This window comes from Gopherus flavomarginatus, chromosome 6 (assembly GCF_025201925.1).
Source record: "Gopherus flavomarginatus isolate rGopFla2 chromosome 6, rGopFla2.mat.asm, whole genome shotgun sequence".
In the NCBI taxonomy this organism is placed as follows: domain Eukaryota; kingdom Metazoa; phylum Chordata; order Testudines; family Testudinidae; genus Gopherus; species Gopherus flavomarginatus.
The window spans coordinates 63,704,758-63,730,178 of NC_066622.1; the positions used below are offsets into that span (position 1 = coordinate 63,704,758).

At 43.8% G+C, this 25,421-nt stretch overlaps 1 protein-coding gene across 1 annotated transcript in view; it reads left to right on the forward strand.

The window, feature by feature from the left end:
* The window catches only part of LOC127054156 (ubiquitin carboxyl-terminal hydrolase 4-like), a 122,700-nt gene that overhangs the window by 90,533 nt on the left and 6,746 nt on the right, over window positions 1–25,421 (forward strand). The window contains 5 exon segments of the mRNA XM_050960072.1: window positions 6,830–7,021; window positions 8,204–8,292; window positions 9,746–9,958; window positions 10,038–10,108; window positions 24,784–24,899. Coding sequence (XP_050816029.1) covers window positions 6,830–7,021; window positions 8,204–8,292; window positions 9,746–9,958; window positions 10,038–10,108; window positions 24,784–24,899 — 681 coding nt within the window.

Here is a 25,421-nt window from a genome sequence, read left to right on the forward strand (position 1 = left end):
CCTTTTGCACACTGATTAATTTCTCTTTCATACACTTTATCCAGCAATTTGCCTACAACATTTGTTCTGCTGGGTGCACTGTATCCTCGTCTCAATGATTGAACCATGTTAATGAAGTTGGGGGTTCTCAATCATACGGAAAGGAGAGTTTGTTACATAAACAAACCAAACAGTTTTTCATCAGGAATTTGTTTAATTAGCATGAACGCTTCATTTAATAAAACAGACAATTAAATACCTAAATACATAAGCTGTTGATCTCAGAGCATTTTGTATATGGAAAAGAATTGTAAATATCTCCTAAAATTCAGTAAAGGCAAAGGTGAGTTTGTAATAACCTAAAATGATAGTGAATTACGATGTTGTTGTTAACCTTTTTTGCACCAATATTGAGGTCTGTGCCTTAGTGTGCAGAGCTGGGAGTGGAACCAGCTGTGCAAGTTTATCTGAAAAGTTGTACTGTACTTGCCTTGTTGTTTGCTTACTCACTGGTTTGCAGCAGGTCTCCCAGGCATTATTGAGAATTAATCAGTCCAAGATTTTCTAAAATGGGTGCCCCAAATATAGGCCCCCAAATCCATATTTAAAACCCTAAATAAATCGCCCAACTTTGAAAGTGCCAGCTGCCCAGCAGTTCCCATTGACTTTATTGGTTGTGGGATGTAATTCCCAAAGAGTCTGGAGCCCTTCAAGTTCCATTCATCTGTGGCCCCTGAAATTCTGTTGGTGTGGACAGGAGGAGACGGTGGCTCTAATCTGAGCCTGAAGGAGATATAACTTTCACACAGCTCTGTCTATAGTCTCATGCCACAGATCAAATCTGTTATTTAGATTGTGAGCCCTTCAGGAGGGGACAATCCTTTCATAGCATCTGGAAAGTGCCTGTTGCATTGTGGACACTGCCAGAAACAAAAGATATTTAATGTTACTAATTGTGCCTGTGAATATGGTTGATATCTGAGAACACCAGGAATAATCACAGGGCAGTTGTGGTGGATATGAGACCCTGGGCAACCCCATGAGAATTATCCTCCTGAACACTGAAATCAAGGACCACATGTATGCATTTGTTTTATGTAATCCAAAGTTCATTGCTCAAGCGGTATGGAGTTCTGGGGTCCTTAGAAAACCTGGCCTGGCAGCTTTTTCATTTCTTCTTATACCAGTACTGCTTCATGAAGTGGTTCCAAAAAGGGAACATTTTCCCTCCTAAGTTGTCAGTTCTTTGTAACATCCATCCAGCATTGTTTTGATGAGAGAATCAATAAAGATCTTCAGATAGGAGAACAGAATCACTCTTGGTGGGCTTGAGTTTTATGATTCTGGAGTTTTGAATTCAATAAATGTTGTTAATTAGCACCCAGTTCTCATTTTCCAGATGGAAGGAGGGATCTATAGGAAACGTAGAACAGCCTCCTGTGACACCATGTACCCAAGTAACCCCCTGTAACCTCCTATTCACCCGTTTTATAGGGTTATGATATTTTGTACAAAGCATGCCTCATGAGACGACATTTGAAAAGTCATAATTTGCGGAACATCATTGTCCTATAAAATTTGTGCATTAATGTTGTATATGGAGTTATGAGATTTTGCTGTATGTTTGTTACTGAAACATATTGAGAGTCCTGGAAAATGCCCACAGACTAGCTCCTTAGAGATACCAGAGGACTGTAAACCGAGGCCTTACATATTGTTCTCCAAACAGCATATATGCAGAAGGTATAAGCAAGAAATTTGCCATACACTTCACATCTCACGTATACCACAGACTGAATGTCTGCACCCCGCAGGAGGGTATTCCTTAAGTAGAGTAGGAGGGTGTAAAATAAGAGACAATGGCTTCTTCATTACCTCTTCTTCCCCTTCTCCCCTCATGGTAGCAAGAGAATTTGAAAGACAAAAGGGTAGCATCACTGAACTGGGAGGTGTGGTCCTGACTGGAAGGAGAGAGCCTGTTGACTATCCTTGGTTATGTTTAGGAATTAGATTGCAATGTTATTTTATTTCTTTTTGTAACCAATTCTGACTTTTATGCCTTTACCAGTTATAATCACTTAAAATCTATCTTTTTATAGTTAATAAACTTGTTTTAATATTTTATTTGAACCAATGTGCTTTGACTGAAGTATTTGGGGGAATCTCTACTCAGGTTAACAAAGGCTGGTGCATATCCATTACCTTTTGATGGAGTGGTGGACTAGTTAATGGGAGTGTCTCCCTGTATAGAGTTCACGAGTGGCTGAGAGACCATTCATGTAACTTTGCTGGATGTGCCTTTATATGCTGATGGCTGTGTGAGAGAAAAGCCTGGAGGGGCTGCCTTTCACTCACAGAGCAGCATAAGAGGTGTCCTGAGCTAGAGAGTTAACGGGTCACAGTGATTTCACATTTCAGATTGTATCCTGGGGATGTCACCTCCCTTCAGTGAAAAGCAGAGCCAGGGCAGAGTGTGACAGTACAGTTATGACTTTCATTCTGTTGCTTTTGTCAGCAGGATCTCTTAAGTGTCAGATGGGGGCTTTGGAAAAGGTTTCGCTGTACACAGGGCTGCCTTATGTACAGATACATTGCCAAACAGGCACTTTGACAGGGAGAACTTTCAGAGGAGGTAGAGGATAGAGGGCACTACACTTTTTTCCACATAACTTTAACAAAGGATGTCTTGTGTTAGTGCCGACGTTTTAATCCCAATTGGTTTTGAAAGATGCTCTGGAAAGTGTTTTTAAAATGCTGGATTTGAGCCTTTTTTTTCCCTTGGTCCCTTTTGTTATGGCTAAAGAAAATCTGAAAAGCTTTGTTTCGTTTTGGGCCTTTTTGGGGAAGGTGGTATCTAGAATATCAACTCTGGTATTTTATGGATTTCCTGGAGGACATCTCAAGAGATGTACATTGTGAATTCTCAAACCTTAATTGAACTTGGGGATGTTGAATCTTTAACGAAAGCATCTTTTCTCCCAAGACTTCATTTGGAGTTTAAATTAAATAGGCCTTAACAAAAACAAACTAGAGTTTTGGGCAGATGGATTAAAAGCCTTTTTCTTCTCAGTTGTTCAGCTTCCAGTTTCTTGGTTCTTATGATGTCATTGTTTCACTACTTCTCTAGTAACAATACAGTCTTCCAGGACAGGCAAGATCTAAATATCTTACGGTTTTAAAAAAGAAGCTTCTAGCTTAAAACAAAACCAAACGCATCATTAGTCTTCTATATTCACCTTAAACCAGAAAGAAAGTACAAGTGCATTGTTTTCCTTTGCAGGTCAATTTTGTGAGGGAAGTGAGAGTGACACTGGAATTCTCTGAAAGTAGCTTCTTTTATAGGTCTCTCTACTCATACACTCTCCCGCTTATGACAATATGTTTCAATATATAATTGAGACAGTTCCATACAAAGCAATGGTATAGTAACTGACAGTTGGAGCATATAAACTGTAGAGGGGGAGATGTTTTTTGAAGCAAGGGTGTGGGTTTAGATAAAACAGAATTTCTCATAAGGCCCTTGGAAATGCACACAAGGGCCTTGTGGCCAAAGTGTTGCTTTATGGGTGTATTTCCACTTCCCATAGCACTGTAAATTGTTCTCTGGAGGAATGTTATTCCTGCTGAAAGAATAGTGAGATCTCTGTGGCATGTCATCAGAATGTGACTGTATGTAAAGGTGGTCTGCAAATCAATCTGACAAAATGCCATCAGCTGTTTGTGCTGAATGCCCTCATTCTCCAGGCTAAACAGAAGAGGGCATTCAGTACATAGCCGGAACACTTATTATCTTTTTTTCATAGGTCCCATGATGTCCAGCCCCACTAGGGCTTCCGGCTCCCGCTCCGATGTAACGCCCCAGCATGTACCATGCTGGTGATGTCACATCACCCAGGGATCCTGCTGGAGCATGGAGCCGGCCTACAAGGGGGTCAGGTAAGTGACTTTTTAAAAAGTACAGTGCACAGTTTTGCAAAGTTTTATTGTTTTTGGTTTAGGTTTTTTTTTGTTTATTTTCAATGTCTTCTTAGGTCATGGGACCTAAAATGAAAGCTTTTCAGGTGATTAATATTCTGAATACCCCCGTTCTTGTAGCCTGGCTAATAGGGGCATTCAGTATATTTTATTGTTAAAGTTGATGCAACTTTGCCGAACTGATTTGCAGGTCACCTTTAACTTACACAAATGTGCACATTTTTATAAAATATGTGTTTGCCATGTCATAAACCACTTTATTCTGCTTTCTCTTTCTTACCACATGCTGTGATATTTATTCCAAAATGTTCCTGGTTTCTAAAACATTGATTTGGCTGCAGAAGCTTCCTACTTAGTACCACGAGTAAGGACATAGCAGTTGTCAGTCTGGATCAGACCAGTCAGTGGATCAGACGCAGCTAGTCCAGTGTCTTTTCTCCAGCAGTATCTTATACCTGATGTTTCTAAGGAAGGTGTGAGAAACTCTCTGCAGTAGGCAGTTCTGGCAAGTTTTTCCTAACCTTCTCAATTAACAATTGACTCATGTCCTGAAATGAGGTTTTAGATCCTTTCCAAAACTAATCTGTATGTTTAATATTTACTATAACAATTTTGGATATTGTTGTTACTGTAATAAATGTCTAATCTTTTTTAATTTTGTCAAGCTCTTGGCCTCTGTAATATCCTTTGACGATGAGTTCGACAGGTTAATTGTCCATTGTGCTTAGAATCATAGACTATCAGGGTTGAAAGGGACCTCAGGAGGTCATCTAGTCCAACCCCCTGCTCAAAGTAGGACCAATCGCCAGATAGATTTTTGCCCCAAATCCCTAAATGGCCCCCTCAAGGATTAAACTCACAACCCTGGGTTTAGCAGGCCAATGCTCAAAGCATTGAGCTGTCCCTCCTCCTTCCTGTTATTAGTTTGAATTTGTCACTTTTCAGTTTCACTCACTGTTCCCTTGCTGAGGTATCATGAGAGAGGGTGACTAAAAGCTCCCAACCTTCCTCTGTAGATCACACATTATTTTGTTTACTTTTATTGTATCCTCCTATAGGGTAACAATCCTGGTCTTTGCAATCTCTTCATAGGAGACTTTATTCGGGCCCCTAGTCAGTCTCATTACCCTTCTCTGCCCCCTCTAATTCTGCAGTATCCTTTGTGAGATACAATAATGCTATTTTCCTTATTATTCTTTATTCCATTCCATAAAACCTTTGGGGTTTTTAACCATTGCTGCACATTGAGCTGTCTACAGTGATACAGTGGGTTGATGTAGTTAATTTAGAACCTTTTAAGATGTATGAACAATTTCATATTATTCTCTCCAATGTATGTGTTTTGCATTTGTCAAAACTGAATATGTACTGAAATCGTGTCCATTCACCTAACTATGCTGGGTACCTCTAAAGGTCCTAACGTTTCTTTGTTCTTGACTAAACTAAATAATTTTGTCATGTGCAAATTTTCCACTCTGATGCCTGCCCCTTTTTTCCAGATTAACTAATAAACATATAAAACATGGGTATGCTACCTTGTGGCACCCAGTATTAACCTTTGCCAGGATGTAAACTGGCCATTTATTCTTATTCTGTTTTCCTTTTCTTAGACAGTTTTTGACCTGTAAATGATATTTTTGCCTTTTTCATCGTGACTGTTTAGTTTCTTTAGTAGCTTTTGTGAGGGACTTTGCGAAAGGCCTTTTGAAAGGCTCAATGAATTGTTTGCCTGTATCCACTTGTTTATTGACTGGTAGATTAGTGAGACTTGATTTTCCTTTTTAGAAACTTTGCTGATTATACCCTGTCATAGTGTGCTCTTCCTAGTGTTGTGTTCTATTTTTAAATTATCATTTAGACCAAATTACTAGATACCAGAAGGAAAGTGTTCTGGCATTTAATTCCCCACATGATCCTTAGTGCCTCTTTAAAATATAGGCACAACACTTGGTACTGTCCAGTCCATGGAATTCTTTAGAAGGGACCATCACTGCAAAAACTCAAGAAGTGGCAAATGCTGATTCTTACAGCTCTATCACCTGCCTTTAACACCATTGGATATAAGTACTGCTGACATGTCTGTGGTTCCTAGTAGGAGCAGGTGGAGCTGTGCCTGAGTGGCTCTACTCATTTATTCCAGTGGGTAGTTTTGGGCAGTTGCTTTTAAGGCTCTTTACTGCAAAGTACTGTAAAGTTACAGCTTGTTGCCCCTCTGGTATAGAAGTGTGCGGGGATGGTTATTGAAGTGATATGGGTTGCAGTGCTTTAGTTTGAGTGTGATGCTTAGCTCTGTGTCCCCATTACTTCTGAACCTGCTTGTTCAGTGGAACAAAGGACCCGAGGTCTGTATGAGATTGAAGTCTGGAAGAGGGCTGGCTTTCTGAGGCTTAATTTGGATAAGGCTGAGGTAAATGTTGATTTTGTATGGGGATGAGGGGGCAACCAGAAGGATTTGTCAAGGAATATATGCTGTTTGTTATGTGGCTAGATGAAGGAGATGGTGTGGTTAACCTTTCAAAAGGGGCAGAACTTTTATTACACTAGAGACGTATTTTCTTAGTGGTGCTTTTTAACATAAACAATATCTATAGTCACCACAGCAGTGTTCTGCGAGAGGCAAGGGAGACAGCAGTGATGAGCTGGGCTCTGGGCGAAGGGGCAGGGATAGCCATCAGCACAATCCTCAGTGCCTGGGAGGGGTCCATGAGAGAATCTCTCTGGTAAGGTATGGTCCATAACATGGCAAAAGTTTGAGAACCCCTCTTGTCCTTCCCAAGTGTTAATCTTTTGCAGAACCCTTGCTAGAGTTAATTAGTATTGCTTCTGCCCACTGTGCTGTAGGGGTAGAACTCACGCATTTCTTTCTTTCAAACAGATATGAAGTTCGCAAGTCAAGCGAGGATGGCGCTGAGTGCATCATTCTCTCTGTATACTTCAGAGAAAAGAGAATAAGACAGTCCAGCACTTCTTCGGGGACTGTTCTTTGTGGGCAGCCACTGCTAATCTCTGTGCCCAAACACAAGCTCACTCTGGATCACTTGTACAATGTTGTCTTGGAGCAGATTGGGTAAGTACAGGCATGGTAGTGGGGATGTTTATACAAAATTCTAGTATTAGCTCATGCGGTTATACTGTAGTGAGTCTATCTCAACCCCTCTGAGGGCAGGAGGCTGCCCAGTTTCTGGCCCAGAGCTCTACAGCTTTTCCCTGTGACCATGCTCCCTCTGATGTGCATGATTTCTGCAGTGATTATTTCTAAATAACTGAGCTGTATGTAAACCCTTGTTCTCTGGCTGACTGGCCACCATTAGCCATTCAGAGTGAAGGGACTTGCATGATCGCTTTGATAATTAAGGCAACTCTCTACTTCAATTGACTGCTATAATCTCTCTGCTCTGATTGGCTTCTCTACTTGAATTTTCTACTTGCTTTCTTTCAACAAAAATGTTGCCACAATGTCTGTGACTGAAAGACTTACCCCCACCTTCCTTCTTCTACACCCTCCCTCAGAGGAGAGAAAGGAAGGAAAATAACTGTGTCTGTGTGTGTACATGCAGAGGCCCCCATTAAAATGTTCAGATATACTGGCAGTCGGCGCATGTTATAATGATATTCCCTTTACTATCATCCAGTTGCAGAGATAAAACTGTAAAGGCTTTTGGGTGGGATTTTCAAAAACACTGTGTTAACTTGAGTTTGCTCCTGTTGAAGCCAGGGCTGCTGTATGTGATGGTTTGTTTTGATTTGGTTCTGTGGCCACTCAGGCTTGTTCATTGTCTTTAACTGATGTACAGCAGTGGCTCTCAACCTTTTCAGACAACTGTACTGCTTTCAGAAGTCTGATTTGTCTTGTGTACCCCAGGTTACACCTCACTTATAAAACCAGACATAAAATACAAAAGTGTCACAGCACACTAGTACTGAAACATTGCTTACGTTCTCAATATTACCACATAATTATCAAATAACTCAATTGGAATATAAATACTGTATTTACATTTCATTGCCTAGCATATACAGCAATGTATACAAGTTATCTGTGTGAAATTTTAGTTTGACTTTGCCACTGCTTTTTATGTAGCCTGTTGTAAAACTAGGCAAATATCTAGATGTACCCCCTGGAAGACCTCTGCGTACCCGCAGGGGCACACATACACCTAGTTGAGAACCACTGATGTAGGGGACCAAGGCATTCTGGCATTGGGCACTAACATGAATGTCCTAAGAAGAATACATTTTCTTTGTTTAGCCACTACATTAAATTCCCTCTGACAAAAGAATATTCTGGTGTATGCCTGGACAGTGGGATCTGCAATGGCTCCAGTGGTGGCTGCGAAGGTAAAGTTGAATCATTTGGATTGGAGAAGCTTTGCTAGAAGGTCATTCAGACCTACCTCTATCAGCCTTTAATTTTCTACTTTATAGCATTATTGTTGTGGATTGTAGACTTTAATAGAATGTTTCGTTCTACACTGTGATTGAATCACATTATTGGAGAGGGCTTCTTATCGGGCCCACAAAATCTCAAACTCCTCTGGTTGTACAGTGTTGTATGTTAAGTTTGTATATTTGAAGAACCAGGTGTAGTGCATTCGTCTTCTGTTACACTAGTAGTCTCCTGTCCCTGATCTCTATCAAATGTTCTAATGGCATTAGAGCAGGTGGCTGAGCAGCAGGAGGGAAAGGGAGGGGTCTTGTGAGGGCACTGTAGTGTAATCAAGTGAGAGGTTGCCCAGAGCCCAGCAGTCTAAAGATACAGGGGCTCACACCTGGGCAGAGCCCTACAGCCTGTTGCACATTTGCACTTCTGTGGAGACGCTGCCACAAGAGGATCCTGCTGTGCTGCCATGAGAGTAACTATGGGAACAGGGGATATGGAAGAACTTAAAACAAGAGACATGCTGCCTTGCTGCAGAGAAAGAGAGCTACCTCCCTTGGACCTACTCGTCTTTCTGCTGAAAGGACAGACCCTATTGAACCCCTGCCACTCCTCTGTTGGGACATTGCTGGAGCATATTGTCAGCCATGCTAACTGGCATGACTTGTAGCCCAGTATCTACCCGGTGTTCTTCACAGGAACAAAATACCTGTTTTGTCCTTATCTTCAGGACCCTTCACAATCAGTCCCTCTGTCCCCTTCAGTGCACTAATGATCCCACTCTTGATCACGGCTTTCTCTCCTCTCTGACCAGCATCCATTGTTCTTTCTTCCATGCAACTTCTCCCCAAAGAACAGATTCATTGGGACTGATGTTACTGAATTACGTGTCAGGCAGAGAATTAGCCCCAGCATTTTGAATGGATTTGAAAGGGGATGGGGCTGTGGAGGTTGCAATGACCTACCTGTGAGATTTTCAATCATTGGCAACTTTAAAATTTAGATTGGATGTTTTTCTAAAGATCTGCTCTAGTTCAAACAGGAATTAATTCAGGGAAGTCCCCGAGCCTGTGTAATACAGGAAGTAAGGCTATGTGATCACAGTGGTCCCCTTTAGAGTCTCAGAATCTGAGATGTAAAACCCAGGTTGTATTACCTAGATCCCTTGACAGGAAAAAAAACACCTTTCTGGTGCAACTGATTAGCAAATGCAAATTTCTTCTTTAAAGTGTGAATCTACTGTTTTTAGTTAGTTTGTTGTAAAGCAGCTTCTGCCACATCTTCACTGGCATTTGTGTGTCATGTAAGCACTCCTAACGAGCTCACACAGCGTGGTTCTCAGTGAGGTACTTGTGTCTCTCTAAAGGCTACAGAGCATGTAATATTATGTTTGTTGTTTTTAATTTTCGCCAGTTGAAGAGATGGAACATCAGGATAGAGATGAGGAGGGCAGGGAAAAAGCATCAGAAACAGATTCCTGCCAGTCAGAGGGCTGTGCACGTGATTTTCTGGGGAAGGAATGGCAGCATCACAAGAAGCATCTGTTCACCTTTAGCCTTGTGAATTCCTATGGGACCTCTGAGATAAACTCAATTACAACACAGGGGAAACTTCTAAAACTGAACTGTAGGTATCCTCTGTAACTCTTAGCTCTCCCTTCAGTAGCATGCTGACAGCAACCCTGACTCATTTTTCTGTCCTGCAGCCTATGCCACCCTTGCTATTGACTTGGATCCAGACACTCGGAAGCTGCTGTTTGATGAACAAGAGTCACAGGTCAGTAGTTTGCATCTTTAAAGGTTATTGATGTGATCTCTAGTTGGAGCTAAGCAAATGCCAAAATGCTGATACAGAATGCAAGATCAGCCTCCCTCCTAGGAATCAGAGTTCAGTATGGAAGGAGAAAATTTATCCATTTGCCTGAAAACTTCTAATAAGGTCTACAGATCCATTCCAGTGGGCCCTCAGCCTACTTCCGCCAAAGGAGGCAGAGCCAGAGCTGTCAGTCCCTGGCAGTGAGATTTGCCCCAGCCCTGAAAACCTAGCCAGTTTGAGAACTTGCTCAGCAAAGGATAGTTGTATGGTCAGTAGACTAGTTCAGAATTCACTTCCAGAACACTTGACAGCTATGTTCTGTAGCGCTTAACAGAAACTTCAAAATTTCTTATTGACTTAAATCCTGAATTGGGGTCCCAGTTAGTAACGAAGAATGATCTGCTCTGTGTCCGGTCTGGATCTATGGACCTTACTGCTGAGAGAAAGGAAACTTTCAAGTAAGCATGGGGAAATGTTTCTACTTTCTCATGCTAGGGTCTGCAGACCTGTTAAAGTGAAATTTTGATTGCAGTGTGCATGTAGGGAGGGAGAAAACTGACACACACAACACACAGGCGTGTACATATGCAGTCACATGCAGCCCCTGCAGATTATCCGCATCTCAGATCCAAGAGTATCCTGGGAGGCAGTACAGGTAAACTCCAGTTCTTCAAGTGATTGCAGATATCCATTCCACTGTACGTGTTTGTGTGCTCCAGTGTACAGTTGTAGGAGAGTTTCAGCTGTTAGTATTACCCGTTGGGGCGACCTGAGCACCCACACTATGCAGGCATAATGGGATGAACTGCCCCAACCCCCTTCCGTTACTTCCTACCCCCTGTGACAGTTGTTGGAGCTCCCTGGTCTTCTGCAAGTCTCTACTCAGTACCTGTAAATAGTACCCATCTATAGTCAGTACAGAAAATAATTGTTTTTGTTACTGTGTGTGGTTCTGACACCCCGTTTGGGTACTGGCCCCAGGACCGATGATATGCCATGCTCTTTAGGGTTTCAAGCCCTGACACTCTAGCAGCAAGGCAATGTCTAGTAGTGACCCTCACCCCAGCTGCCTTAAGTTCTTGAGGCAGACTCATGCGAATGACAGGTGTGGCATTTGTAAGGGCATTAAGCCTCATTCTAAGAAAAGATAGGGCAGCCAGCTTAAAATATCTCCTGATGGAACTGGCACCGTGTCCTCCATCTGAGCCATCTGCCTCAGTCCAGGTACCGAGCACCTTGGTGTTGGTCAGGAGCAGCTCACCACTGGGCAACTGGTACCAAGAGACAGATCAGCATCACTAGTAACAGAGGCATCAGAAATTGGAGTTGATACTAAGTGTGTCGACAGACATAAAGAGGATGATTTCTTCTAAAGATTCGGGAGGGCATTCAAAGAAGAAGCACTCACCAAAGCATACTTCTAAACAGGGGAGTTTGTTGACTTCAGAGCCCAGTGCAGGCTGTTGAGACCGACTCCCAAAGCACCTTAGTTGGCACCTCTGTACGCCACAGTGCATCTTCCTGGTACTGTCTACCCCTAAGGCGTTTGAGGCTACGAGAGGGTTGTTCAGTCTCTGAGTCGCCATCACCAGCAGTTCAAAAGCCTCTCCAGGCCCCCAAGCTATTGCCTGCAGTGCCGTCCCCCTGCACCAAGCAGCTCCATCGGATTGTGCCATCAGGGTACCAGTTAGGGCTGTACCATCCAAGGAAAAGCCACAGATAATCTCCCCAGCTCCCCTTTCTTCAGATTCCGAGCCTTCTTCACTGCTACCAGTGGGTACAGCCATGACCACAAGAAGAGGTCTCTTCCTCATCAGACGCTGAAGTGGGATCCTATGTATCTTAACTGGTCCCATCAGGAGGGACGTGTCGCTGCCCTGTGTGGTTTCTGCCTCGGTACCAGCAGGATGCTTATAGGAGGGACCTCAGGACTTATGCATAGTTGGGGACTGGGCCCTTACGGGGAACCTTTTGGAACCTGTGGGGCGTCCTGCCCAATCAGTAGCATCCTTGCAGCCACCTCAGCTGGCTTCACCTACTGGTGTCAGGATCATCGATACCACTGTGACATATCGGGGTGCAGTCCAGACCAGGGAGTGGCTGTGTCACCCCTGCCCTGTAACCTGGGGTGCTTTCCAATGCCTTGCTGTAACCTCCAGTGTGGACTGCTTTCAAACAGCCACCAGTCTGCCAGTCACTCCCATATGCTTGTGTGAACTGCAGCCTGCCAGCCACACCTGGGCTCTCAACAGCCTTGATTATTACTGCATGGTGACCCCAACACACTCCCAATCCCAAACTTCCCCCAGAAATGTATGTTCTGCAGTGTCCAGCCCTCTCCTATGCAGTCCACAAATACTGTTTGTTATTCCCTTAAGGGTATAATGTACACCAGCTTATCTGATAAGACACTTCAATTTACACAGTGCATTAGATTCAGGGCCGGCTTTAGACATTCCCCTAAATCGGGCCCCGGGCGTAAGAGGGCCCCGCGTCCAGCCAGAGTGAGGCAAACCCGCGGCCTCGCTACCCCAGCCGAAGTGCCAGCCTGAGTGCAACAAGCCCTGCGGCCCTGCTATCCCGGCCGGAACCCAGCAACCCCGTGGCCCCGCTACCCCAGCCGGAGCCCAGCAACCCTGCGACCCCACTTCCTCAGCAGAGTGCGGCAAGTTCCGCAGCCCCGCTCCCCTGGTCAGAGCGCCAGCCAGAGTGCAGCAAGTCCCGTGGCCCCGCTCCTCCGTCCGGATCGCGGTAAGCCCTGCCGCCCCCTTCCCCCGGCCAGAGAGTGGGCAGACAGCTCTAAGCACGTGGCCCCGCTCCCCCAGGCCGGAGTGCTGAAAGCCCCGTGGCCCCACTCCCCCAGCCAGAGCACGGCAATCTGAAGTGCCGACAAAGACTCGGAGCGCCGCCCATTGAGTACAAGCCCCAAGAATCAGGCCCCGCACTTGCTAAAGCCGGCCCTGATTAGATGAAACAATAAAACAAATTTATTAACTAGAAAGAGACTAATTTTAAGTGAGTACACGTAATGAGGCATAAAAGTCAGAAATGGTTAAAAAAATAAATAAAGATAGTAAAGATAGCACTTTCTGGTGCTTACTTGAACTCGATTAGATTCAAAGCAAAGTTCCAGCTGCATTGCTGACCAAACTCTTTAGGTCAGGCACCTTTTCCCCCAATGTCCAGTGGCTGTTTTTCTTTGTCATCTTCAGTGAAATGCCAGAGACAGATGGGGAGAGAGAGGGGTGTCTTGGGATTTGCCCCTCTTTTATTTATTTATATATATATATGTTTTATTCCTTCTTTGAAAAGTACAGTGTTTCTAGCTGAGAGTCAGGAGACTGGCAGTCTGCTGGAGGAAGGAGACTCCATGCTTTCTGTTTGCTAAGATGCAGATCATTTTCCCTGCCCCCCTTTCTGGCCAAAGAATGACCACTTCGTAGGCGCATCCACTTTGTTGACACCTGGCTGCAGTGTCAGCTTGCCCTTTGCCACTGGTTTAACCACTCCCTTGACTTACCTGGCAAACATACTTCAGCCATGATTTCAGCTTACGTTCATAACTTTACTTATAATGTTGCTACATTCACTTTACCATATTTTATGGTATCATGCGTTACCAAGTGTGGTATACCAAGTATGATATCACACTTTACCAAACTGGCTGTATTTTAAAGAAGCCTTATTGAGGGCGCAGGAACAAACAATCCCGATGTGCAGAAAAAATAGCAAATATGGCAGGCGGCCAGCTTGTCTTAACAGTGAAATCTTGGGTGAGCTTAAACACAAAAAGGAAGCTTACAGGAAGTGGAAACTTGGACAGATGACGAGAGAGGAATATAAAAATATTGCTCTAGCATGCAGGGGTATAATCAGGAAGGCCAGAACACAGCTGGAGTTGCAGCTAGCAAGGGATGTGAAGAGTAGCAAGAAGAGTGCCTACAGGTATGTTAGTAACAAGAAAAAGGTCAAGAAAAGCGTGGGACCCTTAATGAATGGGGGAGGCAGCCTTGTGACAGATGATGTGGAAAAATGCTTTTTTTGCCTTGGTTTTCACGGACAAGGTCAGCTCCCACACTGCTGTCCTGGGCAAAACAGGCAAGTAGCCCTCAGTTGTGAAAACAAGTTAAGGACTATTTAGAAAAGAAGGACATGCACAAGTCCGTGGGTCTGGATCTAATGCATCCAAAGGTGCTGAGGGAGCTGGCTGATGTGATTGTAGAGCCATTTGTCATTATCTTTGAAAACTCGTGGCGATCAGAGGAAGTCCCAGATGATTGGAAAAAGGCAAATATGGTGCCCTTCTTTAAAAAAGGGAAGAAGGAGAACCTGGGAACTACAGACTGGTCAGCTTCACCTCAGTCCCTGGAAAAATCATGGAGCAGGTTCTCAAGGAAACCATTTGGAGGAGAGGAAGGCGATCAGGAACAGTTAACAGATTCATCAAGGGCAAGTCATTCCTGACCAACCTGATTGCTTTCTATGATGAGATAACTGGCTCTGTGGATGTGGGGAAAGCAATGGACATGATATATCTTGACATTAGCAAAGCTTTTGGTATGGTCTCCCATAGTATTCTTGCCAGCAAGTTAAAGCAGTATGGATTGGATGAATGGACTATAAAGTGGATAGAAAGCTGGCAAGATTGTCGGGCTCAATGGGTAGGGATCAACGGCTTCATGTCTAGTTAGCAGCCAGTATCAAGCGGAGTACCCCCGGGGTCGGTCCCGGGCCGGTTTTGTTCAACATCTTCATTAACATCTGGATGATGGGATGGATTGTACCCTCAGCAAGTTCTCAGATGACACTAAGCTTGGGGGAGAGGTAGATTTGCTGGAGGGTAGGGATACGGTCCAGAGTGACCTAGACAAATTGGAGGATTGGGCTAAAAGAAATCTGATGAGGTTCAACAAGGATAAGTGCAGTGTCCTGCACTTGGGATGGAAGAATCCCTTGCATCGCTACAGGCTGGGTATCGACTGGCTAAGCAGCAGTTCCCCAGAAAAGGACCTGGGGATTACAGTGGATGAGAAGCTGGATATGAGTCAGCAGTATGCCCTTGTTGTCAAGAAGGCTAACAGCATATTAGGCTGCATTAGTGGGAGCATTGCCGGCAGATCGAGGGAAGTGATTATTCCCCTTTATTTGGTACTTGTGAGGCCACATCTGGAGTATTGTCCAGTTTTGGGCCCCCAACTACAGAAAGGATGTGAACAAATTGGAGAGAGTCCAGCAGAGGACAACGAAAATGATCACGGGGTTGGGGCACATGACTTATGAGGAGAGGCTGAGGGAACTGGGCTTGTTTAATCTGCAGAAGAGAAGGGTGAGGGGGGATTTGATCTAGCCTTCAGCTACCTGAAGGGGGATTCCAAAGAGGATGGAGCTCGGCTGTTCTCAGTGGTGGCAGATGACAGAGCAAGGAGCAATGGGCTCAAGTTGCAGAGTGGGAGGTCTAGGTTGGATATTAGGAAACACTGTTTCACTGGGAGAGTGGTGAAGCACTGGAATGGGTTACCTACGGAGGTGGTGGAATCTCCATCCTTAGAGGTTTTTAAGGCCCGGCTTGACAAAGCCCTGGCTGGAATGATTTAGTTGGGTTTGGTCCTGCTTTGAATAGGGGGTTGGATTAGATAACCTCCTGAGGTCTCTTCCAACCCTGACCTTCTATGATTCTATGATATTACTGATGAGCAAATTATGAGTTTTCAAATGATGAGCATACCTTGTATAAAGGTTATTACAGGAGGATGTGAACATGGGTGTATTCTATCACACCAATCAATAGCTTCCCTGTAGCCAACTCAGCTGGCTCCATCTACTGGGCATCAAGAACTTTGAACATTGATTGAACAGATTTTAACTATATATAGACAATAGATTTCCAAAAGAGTCTGCACCTCCATTTGAAATTTTTTAGGGGTCCACAAATGAAGATTGTTGAAAACCACTGCTCTGGCAGACCTTGGCTTCCCTGCTCTGACTGCAAAAAGAGTGAAATACTATGTACCCACCCAGAGGTTCAAGGACCTATATAAGCATCTTCCTCCAGGCTCCCTTTAGCGGTACCAGCCACTGAAAAAGAAAGATGAGGGCGCCAGGCATCAGCCTTAAAAAGGAGAGGACAAGAAGTTGACTTATTTGCATGGAAGCTTTATTCTACAGGTGGATTACAGATTTGTTTTGCAAACCAGCAAGCTTTGCTGAGGTGTTACAATTTCACCTTTTGGGACACTGTTTTGAAGCTCAGTGACAAGCTCCCAGATGAGAGGAAACCGGAGTTCCAGTCCTTAGTAAAGGAGGGTGTAGCAGGCACTCACCCCACTCCGGCCCTGAAAGGGTTAAAAGCCAGCCCTTGAAGAGGGTTGGGGCTGAGAGCCAATAAGAATAGGCTGATTGGGAAGGCAGCCACAGCTGGGGCCACACCCAATTAGGCCACAGCTGGCCCTATACAAGAGCTGTGAAATCGGGCTGAGTCAGTCATTCTCTAGCTCTTGGGAGAGAAGGACCTGGCTGCCTGGGCGAGAACGGTACTTGGGACAAAGCGGTGCTGGGGAAAGGGAAGAGGAACTGGGGAGCTCCAGCCTGGCAACTCCCCAGGCTTCAGACCTTGGTGAAGGCCTAAAGCAGGTACTAGGATTGCAAAGGTGCAGCCTGGGGTTAGGAGAGGCAGCAGGTCCAAACCCACCCCCACCCCACCCCTTGCCAATGATGAGCGGTTTACAGACTGAAGTCTGCCCCAGGGAAAGGAGACTAGATGATGACTGGCAGTAGCCACTGAGGCAAGGTGGGAATAGAGGGTTGGGGTTCCCCTGGGAGGGGAGACCCAGAGTGTGAGGACTGCCAGGGGTCAGAACCCCAGGGTAGGAGGCACCAGGGTCTGGGAGGGACATGAGGGCCAGCGGCAGGTGAGACATGGGCCAGTGGGGCGCTCCGTACACTGGAGACCTGATGACCAGCAGGAGGCACCACATCAGTGAGTCTCACTTCGCTACAGAAGACAAATTGGTCACCAGAACGGCTCTGCTCATGGGTGTTGATACAGCAGATTCTGTAGCATGGCCTCTATCACAATGATTACACTTTTCTGGCCTCCCCCCAAAGGTGCAACAGACAATTCAGGACTTACCTTTGAAGGGCTGTTGCTCTTCACAGAAAAGACAGACAAAACTCTGCATAGTCTCAAAGCAGCCCTGAAATCCCTGGACGTTTACACCTCAGCATCGAAGTGGAATGTATTCTGCCCTCATCAGTCCCAGTGTTTTCAGTGGTTTGCTTCTCAAGCCTAAGACCTGCCAAGGAGAAGGAGCAGGGGTTACAAACAATGACCATTGCTGGCCTCTGCTCTGCAACTGCTTGTTCGTCAAGGCAGGCAGCATCTTCCAAGAGCTCTTTTTGATGGGCAGGTCAAGAGCAGAATACCAGTTCTGAGTGTCTATTCTTTTTCAGTTTTTGCAAACTGCCGGTCCAATTCCTTCTTGCTTGTCCCCACATCGCAGCAGATCGGTGGGTTCTAAGCATGGTGGAAATGGGATACACGCTCCATTTTATTTCTACCCCTCTCATAAGACAGTATTACACAATCCACCTCTCTCCTTGTAGTAGCTATAGTGGAAGTCCTTCCTTTATTCAGGAGAAAGGAGTTTTACTCCCAGTACTTCCTGAGTCTGTAAGCAAAAGGGGATCTCCAGGCCTGTTTTAGATTTAAGGCAGGTAAACAAATTCCTGAAAAAGTCAAAATTGCAGACGGTCATTCTAACTTACACTGTTCCTCCATTGGAGCTAGGGGACTGGTATGCTGCTCTCGAGTTAAAGGATGCCCAGTTTCCCATGGAAACTCTTCAGAGCCACAGAATGTTTCTGAGATACCCTGTCAGTGGCCACCATTATCAGTTCACAGTTCTCCCCTTCAATCTCTTGGCTGCCCTATGTGTTCTTACAAAGTGCTTGAGGCAGTAGCAGCATTCCTCCAGAAGACAGTCGTGCAGGTAAGGGAATACATGGAGCCCTGTCGGATAATTGGTTGATCCAGCTCGCAGATGGTGCCCAGCATTTGCATAATCCAATCCACCTTCAACACACTAGACCTCCTGATCAACTCAGACAAGTCAGTCCTGTCTCCAGTCCAGAAAGTAGAATTTGTTGGAGAGGTCCTGGCTTTACCACCATAGGCAACGCTTCTTACATTGTGAAGCCTCATTCTGGACATAAGGCTTATTCGTTTACCACGGGGAAAAGTTGTTTAAGGCTTCTGGGGCATGTGGCGGCGTACGCTTACACAGTGCAGTACACCAAACTGTGTCTTGGACACCCTCAGGGCTGGGTAGCAGAGGTGTATCCTCCAAGAAGGCACCACATAGACATTAATCTGTGTACCAAGCAGATAGACCCAATCAGTGTCTGCAATGGAGTTCCCTTTGTCCCACCGTTACAATCTCTTACCCTAGTCATGGATGCCTCAGATCTGGGTGGGGGCTCACCCAGCACCCCTGCAGATATGTCTGTGGTCTCCTCAAGATCTGTCTACAGATAGCCTGTAGCCCTCCTGATGTTTATCTATTTGACTTGCATGGCGTACCTTCCTCACATCAGGGACAGGGAAGTATTGGTGCTGATGGACAATATGTTCTCCATGTTTTATGTAAAAAAGTAGGGAGGAGCCTGCTCGTGTCAGAAAGCAATTCTGCTTTGGGACTTCTGCATCAGCAACTCTATACTTCTGAAAGTGGCCCACCTCCTAGGGGCTCAGAGTGTGCTGGCAGATCACCTGAACAGGTTGTTTATCTATCACAAGTGATCCCTTCGCCCAGATGTAGTAAGATCCATTCTGCAGCTCTGGGGAGCTCACCAAGTGGATCTGTTTGCAAGAGAGGACAACACAAAATGTTACCAGTTCTGCTCCAGAGCAAGACACGGCCCTGGTTAATTGATGGATGTTTTTCTTCAGCGGCAGTCAGAAGATCTGCTATATGCTTCACGCCCCCTCCTCCCATCCCTCTTCTGCCCAGAGTTCTGTGCAAGTTCAAAGACGACGAGGCCAATCTTATACTAATCACGCTGGAATGGCCCTGTCAGCGCAGATTTTCATAGCTCTTGGACCTCTGAATCAGTCTCCCACTATTCTTACACTTCACACAGGCCTAGTTTCACTCAGTCATGGCCTCTCCTCCACCACAACTTTCAGGCCCTTCACCTCACAGCCTGGGGTCTTCATGGCTACCAGCAGAGGAGTCCAGCTCCAGAGAGGTGCAGGAAGTACTGCCGAATAGTAGAAAAACATCAGTAAGGACAACTTATCTTGCTAAGTGGAAGAGCTTTTCCACCTGGTTGAGGATGAAAGAGGTCTTGCCTATTCTTGCTTCTATTCAGCATATGCTGGACTATCTTTTGTATCTGAAACATCAGTGATTGGCAGTTTGCCAGATGTACCCTATTCAAGCTGCTATATTGGCTTTTCAACCCTGAGGGCCATACGATTTTTAAAGGATTTAGACAGATTGTTTCCATGTGTACAGAGTTTTATTTCACCATGGCACTTGAATTCATTCTTAACAAAGCTGATGGATCCCCACTTCAAACCACTAGTGATTTGTTCTCTGTTGCACTTTTCATTTTTAATAGCCATACATTGGCCAGGAGAGTAGGGGAGCTGAGGGCATTAATATCAGATCCTTCCTATACTTTTTTTATGTGGCTAATGTCTCCCCTTGTCCCATCCAAATTTTCTTACGAAAGTGGTCTCCACTTTTCATATTAACCAAACAATTTTCTTGCTGACTTTCCCAAAGCCTCACATTAATAAGGGAAAGGAAAGACTGCACACTCTAGACATTAGAAGAGTCTTAGCATTTTATCTGGAGTGGGCTAAATTTTTCAGGTCTTCATTTCAATTGTTTGTTGCATTTGTGCACAGAATGAAGGGCAGTGAGGTTTCCACATAAAGGGTTTCATCATGGATACAGTTGTATTCACCTGGGTTATCAGTTGGGTAACATGAATCCACCAGAGAGAGTACTGGGTCATTTAGCTAGATCCCAAGCATCCTCTGTGGCATTTTTGGCTCACATGCCCATATTAGACATTTGTAAAGCAGAAACCTGGTCATCATGTCACTTGTTTGCCTCTCACTATGCAGTCTCTCAAACTCTAGAGATGCCAAATTTGGACAAGTGGTCCTCCAATCCCTGTTCAAATAGACTCCACACCCACCTCCACATGGGACTGCTTGTGAGTCACCGACAGTGGAATGGACATGTGCAATCACTTGAAAAAGAAAAAAAACAGTTACTAAACTTACCATAGTTCTGGTACATTTTGCCACAGCAGTGCACTGGCGTTCATGTTTGAATAGTTATCTGTGATGATCCTTTAATTGCCTCTGAGCCTGTTTTCCCTGTCAGCTTGGGTCTCCAGAACCCTGCCTTGTTAAGCCAGACATGCTAGCCTGCTGCAACACAAACTCAGGTCTGGTCCATGCCCCCAAAGCTGCAGACTTGAACCAAAAACTGCTCAGCAGGTCACGTATCTCCAGCACTCAGACACCTTGCTCCCAGTGGGATCCAAACCCCAAATAAATCCATTTTACTCTGTATAAAACTTATACAGGGCAAAATCATAAACTGTCCACCCTCTATAACACTGATAGAGAGAAATGCACAGCTGTTAGCTCCCCCTGGTATTAATCACTTACTCTGGGTTAATTAATAAACAAAAGTGATTTTATTAAGAATAAAAAGTAGAATTTAAGTGGTTTCAAGTAATAACAGACAATAAAGTAAGTCACCAAGCAAAACTAAAGCAAAACCACACAAGTCTGAGCCTAATACGTTAAGCAACTGATTACAGGTAAAATCTCAGCCTCAGAGATGTTCCAATAAGCTTCTTTCACAGACTAGACTCCTTCCTAGTCTGGGCCCAATCCTTTCTCCTGGCACAGTCCTTGTTAGCTCCAGCAGACATCTTAGGTGGAAACTAGGGGTGTTCTCATGACTGGCAGCCCCCTTTGTTCTGTTATACCCCCTTTTGTATCTTTGACACAAGACGGGAATCTTTTGTCTCTCTGGGTCCCCACCCCTCCTCCTAAATGGAAAAGCACCATTCCAGTGTCAGGTGATATGTTCACATGTCCTGTGAGATCCCAGCCTTCATTCTTCCAGGGCTGGCCCGCATGCACCCAGGAAGGTTTGCAAGTAAACAGATCATTTACAATCAGTTGTCCTAGTGAATGGGAGCCATCAAGCTTCCAAATCACCATTAATGGCCCACACCTTGCATAATTACAGTAGGACCTCAGAGTTATACTTCATATTTCCAGCTTCAGATATAAGAATGATACATACAAATAGGAGGAATATATTCAGTAGATTATAAGCTTTGTAATGATATCTTACAAGAGACCTTTTGCATAAAGCACATTCCAGTTACATCATATTCACACTTATAAGCATATTTCCATTAAACATATGGAGTGCAATGTCACACTCTGTGTGGGGCCTGGGTAGCCTTATATATAGTTATGGGTTATTTTAACCAGTTACCCACACAAAGTGAGGTTTACACCTACTTTACTGTGTGAGAATTCAGCTCCCAAGGTTGACTACAGCAGCAATAGAAGTGGGACTTTATGGTGTACAGCAGAGTCGACACAGTGCTCTGTCTCTGGTAATTACTTTTACTAATCAACCAAACTACAATACGTGCTGCAGTCTGGTGAAGGAGAGAGAGACCAACACAGAACTGTCAGTATTTGCATTACTCACACCATGGCTTGTGGGAAAACTCAGTGTTAGCCCTCATTCTCATCATCATCCTTACCACCAGTGGTTGTCATCCTGGTGTCTTCCCCCTGCAAGGCATGCAGGCAGGGATACAGCTTATATAATGGGCTAATGCCGACACCCACTGAAATTCATATTTATTTATGAAGGTTTTAACTCTTTTCCTTATTTGAATTTCCACAGTCTTCTGCTTTCCAGATGTCCTGTTTTTCACAGGCTAACTTGTTAATGAGTGTAAGGGGAACTCGTATTTACCTCACCTTATCAACATGGTAACAGGCAGTTATCTTAAGGAATTCTCTATCATTTCGCCCTCCCTCCCAAACATAGACTAGGCTCAGCAGGTTTATTATTAATTTACTTATGCGAACTTATCTTTATATTATAGTGAACTTATCTTTATATTATAGTTAACTTATCCCGAGGCCTAAAATAAGCTGTAGGACTAAGTCCTAGGCCTTGGCCAAGCTACATGTCTTAAAGGCCTGAGGCCTGTAGGCCCTATGTTACAACATAAACATTCACCTCTATATCCCAAGTACACCTAATACCTTTGTCCTTGGCTATAACTGTCTTTGTTCCTAAACATGTGCCCTTGCATTTGGCTGTATTAAAGCATGTATTGTTGGATTCCACCTGACTCACCAGGAGTTCTGAACACTTTATTTGTGACTTGTGCTCATGATTATTTACCACTCCACCAGTTCTTGTATCATGTGCATACTTTATCAGCAGTGATTTTACTTTAATTCTTGATAGAAATACTAAATAATACTGAGTCAAGAACTAATCTCTGCATAACCCCACTAGTATTTAATTCCCCAGTAGTTAATTCCTTATTAACAGCACACTTTGAGATCTGTCAGACAGATTGTAATCAATTTAACACAGGCCATATTGATTTTGCATAACATTAGTTTTTTATTCTGAATGCCATACAGTGTAAGTTGAACTACTTACAAAGTCTGAGTATATTAGATCAGCACAGTTACCTTTTTCAACCAGACTTGGAATCTTGTCAAAGAGCAATATCAAGTTTGCCAATACCTGTTGTCCAGGAGACCATGTTGATTGGTATTAATTTATATTTCTGTTCTTTAACTCTATTGACAGGACTGTCAGCCATTTCACTGTTTTGCCTAGGATCAGTGTCAGGTTAACTGACCTAGAGTTACCAACATCATTTCAGCTGCCCCTTTTTAAATACTGGCAAAACTCTGGGTTTGCTGTAACCCTCTGGAACTTCCTCAGCTTTCCAAAACTTGTTAAACATTAATAACCAAGCTCCTTTCCCAACCCCTTTAAAATTTTTCTGTACAATTATCCAGACAAAATGTTTAACTTTAATAGTAGATACTGTTCAGCATTCTCCTTAGCAACTGTCATATGATATTGATATGTTGTTCATACTGGATCCAAATACAGAACAGAAATATTTATTAAACACATCTTTTTCTGCTTCATTATTGACAATATTTCCCTTTAGTAATGGACCTAGGGAGCTAGACCATTGCTAGGATTGCTTTTGTTCCTGATATATTTATAAATGCCTTAACCATACTGGCTATAGATATTTTGTTGATATACCTTTAGGTTCAGTCATTAATTGCTTGTGTTTCTTAACTTCTTATTTATATTATTGCTATTCAGCTCCTTTTCCTCATTTATGTAATGATTTTTGGTTTTAGTTTTATTGCTGCTTTCATGTTATTCTTAACCAAGACAAGGAAGGTGAGGAAGTATCTTTTATTGGACTAATGTTATCTCACCTTCCTTGTCTCTCTAGTATCCTGGGATCGACAAGCCTACAATAACAGCCTTAACCAAGATGACTTATTAATCAACAGCCTTTTTATCTGATAAGGAATTGTAAATTTTTGGGGAAGCAAGTGAAATGTTCTTAAACAATCTCCAGCTTTCATTCATAATTCTCTGTTTACATTTTTCCTCCCAGTCAATTCAGCAAATTAATTTTGGCTTTGAGAAATTAGCCACTTGAAAGCTGCTATATGTATGTAACTATTTGAGTGTTTTCTGTTTGCTCAACACAAATGTAACCAGCTCTCAATCACTTATACCTGGACAGCCACTACTTTTTAGGTCAGTGATCAAATTTTCTGTCAGAATGAGATTTCCTATAGAGTCACGCTCTGGGAGCAACATTTACTGTGTTACAAATGTTAGAAACTCCAAAGATGTTTCACGAGTGTATGGCCCCTTCTGTAATTCAGTGTTGTTTTTTTCTCCAGATAATAAATGCACATCCTTTTCTCTGGTCTTATCTGATGATCTGTAATAGACTGCCGCCAGTAACCTATCTGGTTAATAGATTTTAAGATCAGAGTGGACAATTATGATTGTCCTATTGTACTTATTTGTTTCCCCCTTCCTTCCTCTTTTTTTCTCTCTTGTTGTACAATAAGATTGTTAGCTGTTCAGAGCAGGGACTATCTTTTTCTTCTCTGTTTATGAACATCTGACAAAATTTCTTTCTGCTTTAGGGCTAACTTCAGCTGTAAACACCCTCATGCAAGAAACTCTCTTTATTAATTACCTCTATAAAATGCTTTGCACAGCTGTGAGCAATAGAGGTTGTGGGTATTGATGTTGGTGTTTTGGGCGGAAAGAAAGAGGCTGGCTGCCTACATCCAGGAAAGGATGGATTGTCAAACAGTCATCACTGGAGCAGGAGAGGAATGGGGAGGGTTCATTTTGGAGATAAAAAAGCAATGGCAGGGAACTGTATTGGGATGGGACACACATAACCTGTATAGGGGCATGGGAAGGTGGTTCCAGATGCCTAGGATGACCATAATCATTTTCAGGATACAAAGGGTTAACATGCATCCTTTTTGGTAGGCATTTGAAAAGGATGAAAGTATGTTACAGTCACAGAAGAAGAAAACTACTGTCGCTCTTAAAGACTGTATAGAACTCTTTACTACAATGGAAACGCTTGGTGAACATGACCCTTGGTAAGTTTACCACCCAGCTGTTTGGCAGACATATTACTTGGACTGTCTTTATATATACTATAAAATAACAAGATCGTTTGGGTAAAGGTTTCCCCACACTATTCTTTCTGAGCCTCTTACTATCCTATCCCTGTCCCCACAGCCACAGCTTTGCCACTGCACCTCAGTCCTCAGCAGCAAGAGAGGGAATGTTACCTTAACAAAAACAAAACCCAATTACTCTGTTGCCTTTAAAAAGCTGCTGTAGTTATTATTCTTTGGCTCTGTGTAGTTCTGCCACCTCAGGCTTGATCTTTAGCACTCATGCTGTTGAAGTCCTAACACCCCACCCTGTATGGTTCTCTCACTGTACCTCATTTATTACCAGATGGAAGCAGGCTGACCTAGTGCTCTCTAACACAATACTACATTTGTTCTGGTGCTCCAGTGAAACTGACAAAATGTCTTCCCTTCAGAAACTTGGAAATCTAGCCACTTTCACTCTGTCACTTGGGCAGGGAGTACAGCAGAGGGGAGGGAGGA